This window comes from Thalassophryne amazonica, chromosome 15, assembly GCF_902500255.1.
Source record: "Thalassophryne amazonica chromosome 15, fThaAma1.1, whole genome shotgun sequence".
Lineage (NCBI taxonomy): Eukaryota > Metazoa > Chordata > Actinopteri > Batrachoidiformes > Batrachoididae > Thalassophryne > Thalassophryne amazonica.
In genome coordinates, this window is record NC_047117.1 from 1,970,035 (window position 1) to 1,982,802 (window position 12,768).

The 12,768-nt window shown below is 41.9% G+C and overlaps 1 protein-coding gene across 3 annotated transcripts; it reads left to right on the plus strand.

Moving 5' to 3' along the window:
• Positions 1-2,337: 2,337 nt before the first annotated feature.
• Positions 2,338-7,779, plus strand: pgap4 (post-GPI attachment to proteins GalNAc transferase 4). 3 transcript variants are annotated; one of them, XM_034189271.1, is made up of 3 exons: positions 2,344-2,402; positions 3,139-3,170; positions 5,219-7,779. In XM_034189271.1, exon 3 carries the CDS (start codon positions 5,339-5,341, stop codon positions 6,527-6,529), a length of 1,191 nt encoding a protein of 396 aa, XP_034045162.1. In that variant the 5' UTR covers positions 2,344-2,402; positions 3,139-3,170; positions 5,219-5,338; the 3' UTR covers positions 6,530-7,779. The 3 variants fall into 3 exon arrangements, with proteins under 3 accessions (XP_034045163.1, XP_034045162.1, XP_034045161.1); XM_034189270.1 differs by having other exon boundaries at positions 2,365-2,402; positions 3,139-3,200; XM_034189272.1 differs by lacking the exon at positions 3,139-3,170 and having other exon boundaries at positions 2,338-2,402.
• The last annotated feature ends 4,989 nt before the right edge of the window (positions 7,780-12,768 follow it).

Genomic DNA, 12,768 nt, shown 5'->3' on the forward strand with positions numbered 1-12,768 from the left:
TTGGCGTATAAATGTCATTGTTTCAGGTCAGCTTGGGGTATAAATCTCATCGTTTCAGGTCAGCTTGGCGTAAAAATATCATCGTTTCAGGTCAGCTTGGCGTATAAGTCTCATCGTTTCAGGTCAGCTTGGCGTATAAATCTCATCGTTTCAAGTCAGCTTGGGGTATAAGTCTCATCGTTTCAGGTCAGCTTGGGGTATAAATCTCATCGTTTCAAGTCAGCTTGGGGTATAAGTCTCATCGTTTCAAGTCAGCTTGGGGTATAAGTCTCATCGTTTCAAGTCAGCTTGGGGTATAAGTGTCATCGTTTCAAGTCAGCTTGGCGTATAAGTCTCATCGTTTCAGGTCAGCTTGGGGTATAAGTCTCATCGTTTCAGGTCAGCTTGGCGTATAAATGTCATTGTTTCAGGTCAGCTTGGGGTATAAATCTCATCGTTTCAGGTCAGCTTGGCGTAAAAATATCATCGTTTCAGGTCAGCTTGGCGTATAAGTCTCATCGTTTCAGGTCAGCTTGGCGTATAAATCTCATCGTTTCAAGTCAGCTTGGGGTATAAGTCTCATCGTTTCAGGTCAGCTTGGGGTATAAATCTCATCGTTTCAAGTCAGCTTGGGGTATAAGTCTCATCGTTTCAAGTCAGCTTGGGGTATAAGTCTCATCGTTTCAAGTCAGCTTGGGGTATAAGTGTCATCGTTTCAAGTCAGCTTGGCGTATAAGTCTCATCGTTTCAGGTCAGCTTGGCGTATAAGTCTCATCGTTTCAGGTCAGCTTGGCGTATAAATCTCATAGTTTCAGGTCAGCTTGGGGTATAAGTCTCATCGTTTCAGGTCAGCTTGGCGTATAAGTCTCATCGTTTCAGGTCAGCTTGGGGTATAAGTCTCATCGTTTCAGGTCAGCTTGGCGTATAAATGTCATCGTTTCAGGTCAGCTTGGCGTATAAATGTCATCGTTTCAGGTCAGCTTTGGGTATAAGTCTCATCGTTTCAGGTCAGCTTGGGGTATAAATGTCATCGTTTCAGGTCAGCTTGGGGTATAAGTCTCATCGTTTCAGGTCAGCTTGGGGTATAAATGTCATCGTTTCAGGTCAGCTTTGGGTATAAGTCTCATCGTTTCAGGTCAGCTTGGGGTATAAATGTCATCGTTTCAGGTCAGCTTGGGGTATAAGTCTCATCGTTTCAGGTCAGCTTGGGGTATAAGTCTCATCGTTTCAGGTCAGCTTGGGGTATAAATGTCATCGTTTCAGGTCAGCTTTGGGTATAAGTCTCATCGTTTCAGGTCAGCTTTGGGTATAAATGTCATCGTTTCAGGTCAGCTTGGGGTATAAGTCTCATCGTTTCAGGTCAGCTTGGTGTATAAGTCTCATCTTATTTATTATTTATTATTCATTTATTATTTTCTTTTATTCTAGTGTTTTATCTCATGTATTTATGTTTCTGTGATATTTATGCTATGTCTCTTTTTTATATCAGTGTGTTATATCTTGTACTATGTTTGCCGGCTGTGCCGTGTCTCAATTTAGGTTTTAGAGGACTGCAATGGAAATAAGCCTTTTGGCTTTATTGCGCTATCTTTGGCAATAATAATGAAATTTTGAATTATGTAATGTAACAATGTAACTGAATAAATCAATCAAACACACAGAATGTGTCTCTTTGTCCCAGATGTTTACAATGCTCATAAATTTTAAGTTTCTTAAATATTTATTACGGCCACTCTTAAAACTTCAGTTGTCTTTAAAATTGTATTACTGGTAAATTTTAGAATTGATTTAGATGAGATATACTCATTATCTCACAGGATTATATCACAAGTATCTAGGAACTACTTTTTGCGGCCGCGGGCGCGCACTGACACAGAATACCCAGAAACTGGACAGTTGTTCGGCCATAACGAGAACGTCCACTTTTAGCTTGGCATAAGCTAAGCTAGTGGCGCTCGTGAGAGTGTGGCACAAGAGCGCCATGAGACGAATGAGAAGGGAGGCTGCGGGGCTGCAGACATCGTCACTTTTATGGTGTTCGACGAACTGTTGGCAGGGGAAGGTGCACGTACAGAAACAAAAGAGAGGAGGATGTGTTCTGAGGTTTGGTCACACAGGACTGAACAGCTCAAGATGAATAAACATGCTGACGGAACCTGCGACTGTGGTGACAATCAAGAGACTGTGGAACATGTTCTTCTACAGTGTCCAAAGTATCAACAGCACAGACAGACAAGTACTGTCCAGTCAGCTGCAGGGAGACAGATGGTTTGGGTTTGGGGGCTCCTGACCAACACTGCAGTCCAGTTGGTGGCGGTAATGCTCCATAGAAGCTGGTTGCCAACCGCCATTAAACACGAAGAAGAAGAAGCGGCGCTGCTGGCAGCCGTAGAAGAAGAATCACCAAAACATTTTGACTGAAGGTGAGTTAAAAATGTCAAACTCCGAATTACTGACTTACTTTAACGTAAACACACAAACGTTGCTGCTTTTGTCAACACAGAAAAAATAATTCAAACGGGCGTAATGTAAAAAAAGTAGTAATGAAAAAATGTCTTTGAAATAAACAACATACATTTACAACCAAACAGAACTGTTTGTAATCGTGTTACGTTTCAGGATCTACTGACTTTCAAACGAACTTAGGTCTAAAACGGGCTTAGAACAGGTCTAAACTTGGTCAGACCGCTGGTGCTAAAAAAAAAAAAAAGAAACAAACGCTGAATTGTGAAAACCTGCAGTTCTTCGGCCGACCACTGGAGGCGCTGGTTTTTGTGTGTCGCCTGACAGCTTCGGGCACAGAAACTAATCCCTATAAATACTGCAGTATTGTCATACTCGTGCAGTCTCACAGATACACGCATACATCAAACAAAGTACGTTTTATTTCATGATACCTCAACACACAACAAAGTACAGAGTATTATGGTTATATAAGGAAGTAGAAGAAGATAAAGTTATAATGTTTTCTTTGGTTATTGATGATTTTATTGTTATATAATTTAGGTTTTGTTGCTGTCAGAATGACGTCCAGAGAAAATTGCCTCTTCAAACCAAAGTTATCTAATATATTATTTTTTTCATCAGTTTTATGTTAGCATATATGAACTTAGAGGAAAAAAATGAATGTAACCTTTGTGTCTCTGTCATTATCTACAGACTACAACCTGTGTGATTGACTTCTGACCCTGGTGAAGATGTCTCACTGAACATGTGACCTCGTGTGTATCCGTTGTTTGTGTGTTTCATCTCTGGATGGAGCTGCACCTTAAACGGAGAGAAAACAGAATCAGGCATCAGAAAGACAAGAAATACTGTATAATTTGTCAGCATTAAACAACAAGAAAAACAGAAGAAATATTAAGGTGATCGCCGGCCACTAGCCCTAAGCTTCACTAAAAGACCGAGAATTTAGGTAAAGTTGAGGCCGCGGCACGCTCCATTTACTAATAAATGAATTAAAACAGTAAAAAGTGTAAAACAAAACTATACCAGTATGCTAGCCATATGAAAGGGAAAATAAGTGTGTTTTAAGTCTGGACTTGAAAGTCTCCACAGAATCTGACTGTTTTATTGATACAGGGAGATCATTCCACAGAACAGGGGCACAATAAGAGAAAGCTCTGTGACCCGCAGACGACTTATTCACCTTAGGGACACAAAGTAGGCCTGCATCCTGAGAACATAAAGCCCGGGCCGGTACATAGGGTTTAATTAGGTCAGCTAGGTAGGGTGGTGCCAGTCTGTGAACAATTTTATAGGTTAGTAGCAGAACCTTGGAGCATCCTTACCAGATGTCGAAAGACATATATATATATATATATATATATATATATATATATATATATATCAATCTTTGGATCTATGAATCGATCTGTGGGGAATAAAATGGGAATAGATTAAAAATCGTCAAATCGATCTTTTCAACCCAGCGCTACTCCCTACTTGTCTGACTTAATTAAACCCTATGTACTGGCCCATTTCATCTGCTTTCCTGTTGCTTAATGCTGATGAATTTTACCTTAGGTGTAGTTTTTCTGGCTGACTGATTCTGCTTTTTTTTCTCTCTGTCCAAGATGCGGATGACGTCTTGCTGGATGTGACGACTGTATAATTTCTGAAATGGACATGGAACGGACTCTGCCGCGGGGACGGGCCCACTGAATATCATGATGCATGACCCCTGCCTGTGACTGGATGCCTGCATTGACTTCTCATCAAATTCATCTTTTATTATATTCTTTTTTGTTAAACTTTGTAAAAACTAATTGTTCAAATGGCCCAAGTAGAGGGTCGCCCCTTTGAGTCTGGTCTGCTTGACGTTTCTTCTTCAAATCATCAGAGGGAGTTTTTCCTCACCACTGTCACCTGTGTTCTTGCTCTGGGGGTTGGTAAGGTTAGACCTTACTTGTGTGACACACCTTGAGGCAACTTTGTTGTGATTTGGCATGATATAAATGAAATAAATTGGAGTGTCTGGGTTTGACAGAAGGTGAGGACTGGATGTCTTTGGACCCAGGTCTCTGTGGAGGATCTTTGGGTCCTGCTGGAATGACTTTGTGTCCAATGAACGGTAACTTAGTGAGACTCAGATGAAGAGGATCACTGACACTGTGAGGGAACATCAGACACCACATTTAGTCCATGTGGTGAGTTTCTCTGGACATTTCAGATGGCAGGCGGCGGCCCCGGCGTTTCAAACGGCGGGCGGCGGCTTCCTCCCACCTCCATAGACATGCAGGTTAGGAGAAGTGGAAACTTTAAGTTGAATTTGTTTGTTTGTCTGTATGTGTCCCTGCGACAGACTGGCGTCCCGTCCAGGGTGAACCCCGCCTCACACCCTGTGACAGCTGGGATAGGCTCCAACCCGCTCTGACCCTTGGTTGTAGTAAGCGGGTTTAGAAAATGAATGAATGCAGCTGCAGGTCTGGTTTGAATGTTGGTTTACGGTCTTCCAGCTGTGTGGGTCAACTTCAGCTTGTTTCTGTCCCAACTAAAATTTGATTTGCAGGAAGCATCAAGACATATTAACACATGAAAGAAGTCTGGAAATACAGAAAAAAAAATCCACAACAAATTAACAAAAATACACTGAGCACAATGGACCAGAAAACAGAAATATTAATATGGCACAATAAATAAAATGAATACAGTTTAATGCTATCAGTAAATACAACACATTACTGCAACAAATTATGTTCAATATGATGAGTGAAAGAAAACTTTTCTCTTTCCACAGACAGCAGAGCCAAAACTGCTAACCAGGATCAACTCTCTCAGCTAAGTCGTTGGTGCCGGGAAGCATTTGGTGTTTCTGACCTCCTGAGTAACGTGTCTCCATCTGAAGGCTGTTTTACTGATGCCGCGACAGAAAGCGTGCGGCTGCCTGCGATGGTCCAGCACCGTCACCCAAGCCCTGGTTCTGTCCATCGTCACGTTCGGTGTGGTTCTTCCTCACTGCTGCCATCGGCTGCTTTACTCATACTTCTTCGACAGGTCCAAGTACCTGGACTCCATGAGTGAAGACGCCCTGCAGCAGAGCCTCAGCCGCGGCCAGGATGCGCTACGCTTCTGGCAGAGCGCTTCCACCACAGCGGCCTCTGTCGGGTTCACTGACATCACTCAGAATCCTGAGCTGCTGGTCACCGTGGTAACCACCAGGCGCAGCGAGGCCACAGACTACCACTACCTGCTCCAGGTGATGCAGCAGCTTAGCGTCCTCTTAGGCAACTGTGGTGAGAAGCAACGCTGTGCAGAGGTGCTCGTCTGTGACGTGGAAAGCCGTCCGCTGCAAAACGAGGACGCCAAGCTGCTGGAGGGACACTTTCGTGTGATACGGCGTTCGCGTGAGGAGGAACTGAAGAACAGGGAGCTGGTCAACATCTTCGAGAGGGAGAAGAGGGACTACGTCTTCTGCCTCCGTAAAGGATGGGAGCTGGTGAAGCCCAAAAACATGCTGGTACTGGAGGATGATGCTGTGCCTCGACACGGCTTCTTTGCTGTGGTCAACAATTTGCTCTCCCGTCAGTTTGCCCGCCACACTCTTTACATCAAACTGTTCCACCCTGAAAGACTTCAGCGCTACTGGAACCCCGAGCCGTACCGCATTCTGGAGTGGGTCGGACTCGGGCTGGTCGGAGCCACTGCTCTCCTCCTCACCTTTCCATACATCAACCCGTGCTCCTTCTCCTTCACGCTGTCTGGCCGCCACCTGATTTTTTTCACACTGTACATCATGTCCGTCGCAGAGCTCGTAGGCCGACACTATCTTCTAGAGATCCGTAGACTTTCACCACAGTTTTACGCAGTCTCCCCGGCCACCGAGTGCTGCACACAAGCAATGCTGTTCCCCGGTAACACATCCGTCAGAGTGGCCCAGTACCTGGACGGCTCCTTCTGCTCTCCAGGTAATGCCAAAGACATCGTCCTGTACCATATAGCGAGGACGACCCCCGGAGAGCAGTCTCACAGCGTGGAACCCAATCTCCTCATGCACATCGGAGCCTATTCCTCAGTCAGACCCAACCCAAACCAGCCCAGGCTCCTCTGACTCTCCCTATCCGGGAATCAGATGTTCGTTTCTTTGAGCAAAAACAAAGATTTAATGGGTTGAATTTCGCTTGGTGTTGTCCTTTAGGCTGTTCATAAAATCTTGTTTGGGATTCTGGTGGTGATGTTGTTTTTGTGTTATAGAAAAGTGTTTTATATAATGGCTGAGTGAATCCTTGTCATTTGATTGGTGGGTTGTATGTCACATGACATGGATTATTCGTACCATTTGCCGTTGTGTTTCATTGACTGTGCAGTAGCTCATTTTTAGTGTGCCATGTTGGTGAAATATGAAATGTGTTTTTGCACACCCTGACAACCGCGCATGCTCACACTACAGGGGGCGGAGTTTGTTTTGCTGGTGGACAACGATCTGAAGGAGCTAAGTGACGCTGCTAATTCATCTAACAGAAAAAACAAATCCACCACGCCGTGAACTGTCTGGAGGCATGAAGCGCTGTTAGGATGAAGAGTTGGACAAATTTCTGATGTGATTTTTCACAGCAGTGAGGAAAGCAGGCGGCAGTCTGTACGCAAATCTGTGCATGGCATCACGGACTACCGAGAACACTTCTGGACTCTTGTTTAAAGTTTGTGTTGGACTGTTAAACATCAGTGAGGAGCACCAAAATCTAAGGCTCTTTTCTGTTGTTTATATATTAATAAAATATCAAATGACAAGGATCTCTTTTTGCCCTTATATAAAACAAATAATGAATGTTTTTCCATTCTTTCAATTGTCTTGTTGAATGGTTTGTTCCAGCTTTCACCTCATTAAATATTTGTTCCACTGAACTCATAAACATTCATTATTTGTATAAAGATGTATTGTAGAAATGGGGTTGGATAATATTAAAGGATTATTAACTGAGCAAGCGTTTATTATATGGCATATGAACACACAAACTTGTAGTATTGCCTGAATGTGCTGCTGACAGTGTTGGAGCTTGTTCGCTTTCTTCACCTCCACTATCTTAACTGATGGTCCAGTCGTTAGCTGGTAAACTTTCAGTTTTTTTCTGATGCTGTTTAGATATTTATGGAATACATTCATGTCCAACTTGGTTATCTAATTGTGTTTTTAGCTTCCTGGTTTGTAACGAAAATACATGTTGCAGACCGGTTATCTGACCGGTAATCAGCCAATCAGAGCATTGCAGCCAAATAATGAAAGTTTATACTTCTGCCTACTCCTTTTCAAACAAAACAATGTGAAGATGTAGCTATTGTAAAAATAGTCAACTTTGCTAATGGCAGAACATGTTTGAAATGAATGAATAAATATCTGTTTCTGGTATTGGTGGTGTGTGTGTGTGTTTGGGGATTCTGGTGTTGGTGGTGGTGTGTCGAGATTCTGGTGTTGGTGGTGGTGTGTCGAGATTCTGGTGTTGGTGGTGGTGTGTCTTTGGGAATTCTGGTGTTGGTGGTTTTTTGGTCATTTTGGTGGTGGTTTTTGGTCATTTTGGTTAATTTTGGTGGTGGTTTTTGGGGTGTTTGGTTAATTTTGGTGGTGGTTTTTGGGGTGTTTGGTTAATTTTGGTGGTGGTTTTTGGTTAATTTTGGTGGTGGGTTTTGGGGTGTTGGGTTAATTTTGGTGGTGGTTTTTGGTCATTTTGGTTAATTTTGGTGGTGGTTTTTGGGGTGTTTGGTTAATTTTGGTGGTGGTTTTTGGGGTGTTTGGTTAATTTTGGTGGTGGTTTTTGGTTAATTTTGGTGGTGGGTTTTGGGGTGTTGGGTTAATTTTGGTGGTGGTTTTTGGTCATTTTGGTGGTGGTTTTTGGTTAATTTTGGTGGTGGTTTTTGGCCATTTTGGTGGTGGGTTTTGGTCTTTTTGTGGTGTTTGGTTTATTTTGGTGGTGGTTTTGGGATGTTTGGTCATTTTGGTGGTGGTTTTTGGGGTGTTTGGTTCATTTTGGTGGTGGTTTTTTGGTTAATTTTGGTGGTGGTTTTTGGTCATTTTGGTGGTGGTTTTTGGTTAATTTTGGTGGTGGTTTTTGGCCATTTTGGTGGTGGTTTTGGTCTTTTTGTGGTGTTTGGTTTATTTTGGTGGTGGTTTTTGGGATGTTTGGTCATTTTGGTGGTGGTTTTTGGGGTGTTTGGTTCATTTTGGTGGTGGTTTTTTGGTTAATTTTGGTGGTGGTTTTTGGTCATTTTGGTGGTGGTTTTTTGGTTAATTTTGGTGGTGGTTTTTGGTCATTTTGGTGGTGGATTTTTGGGATGTTTGGTCATTTTGGTGGTGGTTTTTGGGGTGTTTGGTTCATTTTGGTGGTGGTTTTTTGGTTCATTTTGGTGGTGGTTTTTGGTCATTTTGGTGGTGGTTTTTGGGGTGTTTGGTTTATTTTGGTGGTGGATTTTGGTTAATTTTGGTGGTGGTTTTTGGTCATTTTGGTTAATCTTGGTGGTGGTTTTTGGGGTGTTTGGTTTATTTTGGTGGTGATTTTTGGGGGTGTTTGGTTAATTTTGGTGGTGGTTTTTGGTCATTTTGGTGGTGGTTTTTGGTTAATTTTGGTGGTGGGTTTTGGGGTGTTTGGTTAATTTTGGTGGTGGGTTTTGGGGTGTTTGGTTAATTTTGGTGGTGGGTTTTGGGGTGTTTGGTTAATTTTGGTGGTGGTTTTTGGTCATTTTGGTGGTGGTTTTTGGTTAATTTTGGTGGTGGGTTTTGGGGTGTTTGGTTAATCTTGGTGGTGGTTTTTGGTCATTTTGGTGGTGGTTTTTGGTCTTTTTGTGGTGTTTGGTTTATTTTGGTGGTGGTTTTTGGGATGTTTGGTCATTTTGGTGGTGGTTTTTGGGGTGTTTGGTTCATTTTGGTGGTGGTTTTTTGGTTAATTTTGGTGGTGGTTTTTGGGGTGTTTGGTTAATTTTGGTGATGGTTTTTGGTCATTTTGGTGGTGGTTTTTGTGGTGTTTGGTTTATTTTGGTGGTGGTTTTTGGGATGTTTGGTCATTTTGGTGGTGGTTTTTGGGGTGTTTGGTTCATTTTGGTGGTGGTTTTTTGGTTAATTTTGGTGGTGGTTTTTGGGGTGTTTGGTTAATTTTGGTGGTGGTTTTTGGTCATTTTGGTGGTGGTTTTTGGGGTGTTTGGTTAATTTTGGTGGTGGTTTTTGGTCATTTTGGTGGTGGTTTTTGGTTAATTTTGGTGGTGGTTTTTGGTCATTTTGGTGGTGGTTTTTGGTCTTTTTGTGGTGTTTGGTTTATTTTGGTGGTAGTTTTTGGGATGTTTGGTCATTTTGGTGGTGGTTTTTGGGGTGTTTGGTTCATTTTGGTGGTGGTTTTTGGGGTGTTTGGTTTATTTTGGTGGTGGTTTTTGGGATGTTTGGTCATTTTGGTGGTGGTTTTTGGGGTGTTTGGTCATTTTGGTGGTGGTTTTTGGGGTGTTTGGTTTATTTTGGTGGTGGTTTTTGGGATGTTTGGTCATTTTGGTGGTGGTTTTTGGGGTGTTTGGTCATTTTGGTGGTGGTTTTTGGGGTGTTTGGTCATTTTGGTGGTGGTTTTTGGGATGTTTGGTCATTTTGGTGGTGGTTTTTGGGGTGTTTGGTTTATTTTGGTGGTGGTTTTTGGGATGTTTGGTCATTTTGGTGGTGGTTTTTGGGGTGTTTGGTTCATTTTGGTGGTGGTTTTTTGGTTAATTTTGGTGGTGGTTTTTGGGGTGTTTGGTTAATTTTGGTGGTGGTTTTTGGTCATTTTGGTGGTGGTTTTTGGGGTGTTTGGTTAATTTTGGTGGTGGTTTTTGGTCATTTTGGTGGTGGTTTTTGGTTAATTTTGGTGGTGGTTTTTGGTCATTTTGGTGGTGGTTTTTGGTCTTTTTGTGGTGTTTGGTTTATTTTGGTGGTAGTTTTTGGGATGTTTGGTCATTTTGGTGGTGGTTTTTGGGGTGTTTGGTTAATTTTGGTGGTGGTTTTTGGTCATTTTGGTGGTGGTTTTTGGTTAATTTTGGTGGTGGTTTTTGGTCATTTTGGTGGTGGTTTTTGGTCTTTTTGTGGTGTTTGGTTTATTTTGGTGGTAGTTTTTGGGATGTTTGGTCATTTTGGTGGTGGTTTTTGGGGTGTTTGGTTAATTTTGGTGGTGGTTTTTGGTCATTTTGGTGGTGGTTTTTTGGTTAATTTTGGTGGTGGTTTTTGGTCATTTTGGTGGTGGTTTTTGGTCTTTTTGTGGTGTTTGGTTTATTTTGGTGGTAGTTTTTGGGATGTTTGGTCATTTTGGTGGTGGTTTTTGGGGTGTTTGGTTCATTTTGGTGGTGGTTTTTTGGTTAATTTTGGTGGTGGTTTTTGGTCATTTTGGTGGTGGTTTTTTGGTTAATTTTGGTGGTGGTTTTTGGTCATTTTGGTGGTGGTTTTTGGGGTGTTTGGTTTATTTTGGTGGTGGTTTTTGGTCATTTTGGTGGTGGTTTTTGGGGTGTTTGGTTCATTTTGGTGGTGGTTTTTTGGTTAATTTTGGTGGTGGTTTTTGGTCATTTTGGTGGTGGTTTTTTGGTTAATTTTGGTGGTGGTTTTTGGTCATTTTGGTGGTGGTTTTTGGGGTGTTTGGTTTATTTTGGTGGTGGTTTTTGGTCATTTTGGTGGTGGTTTTTGGGGTGTTTGGTTAATTTTGGTGGTGGTTTTTGGTCATTTTGGTGGTGGTTTTTGGTCTTTTTGTGGTGTTTGGTTTATTTTGGTGGTAGTTTTTGGGATGTTTGGTCATTTTGGTGGTGGTTTTTGGGGTGTTTGGTTAATTTTGGTGGTGGTTTTTGGTCATTTTGGTGGTGGTTTTTGGTTAATTTTGGTGGTGGTTTTTGGTCATTTTGGTGGTGGTTTTTGGTCTTTTTGTGGTGTTTGGTTTATTTTGGTGGTAGTTTTTGGGATGTTTGGTCATTTTGGTGGTGGTTTTTGGGGTGTTTGGTTCATTTTGGTGGTGGTTTTTTGGTTAATTTTGGTGGTGGTTTTTGGTCATTTTGGTGGTGGTTTTTGGGGTGTTTGGTTTATTTTGGTGGTGATTTTTTGGGGTGTTTGGTTAATTTTGGTGGTGGTTTTTGGTCATTTTGGTGGTGGTTTTTGGTCTTTTTGTGGTGTTTGGTTTATTTTGGTGGTAGTTTTTGGGATGTTTGGTCATTTTGGTGGTGGTTTTTGGGGTGTTTGGTTAATTTTGGTGGTGGTTTTTGGTCATTTTGGTGGTGGTTTTTTGGTTAATTTTGGTGGTGGTTTTTGGTCATTTTGGTGGTGGTTTTTGGTCTTTTTGTGGTGTTTGGTTTATTTTGGTGGTAGTTTTTGGGATGTTTGGTCATTTTGGTGGTGGTTTTTGGGGTGTTTGGTTCATTTTGGTGGTGGTTTTTTGGTTAATTTTGGTGGTGGTTTTTGGTCATTTTGGTGGTGGTTTTTTGGTTAATTTTGGTGGTGGTTTTTGGTCATTTTGGTGGTGGTTTTTGGGGTGTTTGGTTTATTTTGGTGGTGGTTTTTGGTCATTTTGGTGGTGGTTTTTGGGGTGTTTGGTTCATTTTGGTGGTGGTTTTTTGGTTAATTTTGGTGGTGGTTTTTGGTCATTTTGGTGGTGGTTTTTTGGTTAATTTTGGTGGTGGTTTTTGGTCATTTTGGTGGTGGTTTTTGGGGTGTTTGGTTTATTTTGGTGGTGGTTTTTGGTCATTTTGGTGGTGGTTTTTGGGGTGTTTGGTTAATTTTGGTGGTGGTTTTTGGTCATTTTGGTGGTGGTTTTTGGTCTTTTTGTGGTGTTTGGTTTATTTTGGTGGTAGTTTTTGGGATGTTTGGTCATTTTGGTGGTGGTTTTTGGGGTGTTTGGTTAATTTTGGTGGTGGTTTTTGGTCATTTTGGTGGTGGTTTTTTGGTTAATTTTGGTGGTGGTTTTTGGTCTTTTTGTGGTGTTTGGTTTATTTTGGTGGTAGTTTTTGGGATGTTTGGTCATTTTGGTGGTGGTTTTTGGGGTGTTTGGTTCATTTTGGTGGTGGTTTTTTGGTTAATTTTGGTGGTGGTTTTTGGTCATTTTGGTGGTGGTTTTTTGGTTAATTTTGGTGGTGGTTTTTGGTCATTTTGGTGGTGGTTTTTGGGGTGTTTGGTTTATTTTGGTGGTGATTTTTGGGGGTGTTTGGTTAATTTTGGTGGTGGGTTTTGGGGTGTTGGTTGCAAGTTTGAGTAAAAATGATGTGAAAGTAAAACCATTCTGGTTTTGGTTAAAAGCTGCTAATCGATGTAACGACTGCAGCGTGCTGTTGATTTAGTGAGGATGTTAATAAATTAAACTTTGCGGTGTACCTACA

What these genes read in the sequence shown, in the direction of transcription:
- pgap4 (XM_034189272.1), top strand. Translation starts at nt 5,339, where the DNA reads ATGCCGCGACAGAAAGCGTGCGGCTGCCTGCGATGGTCCAGCACCGTC.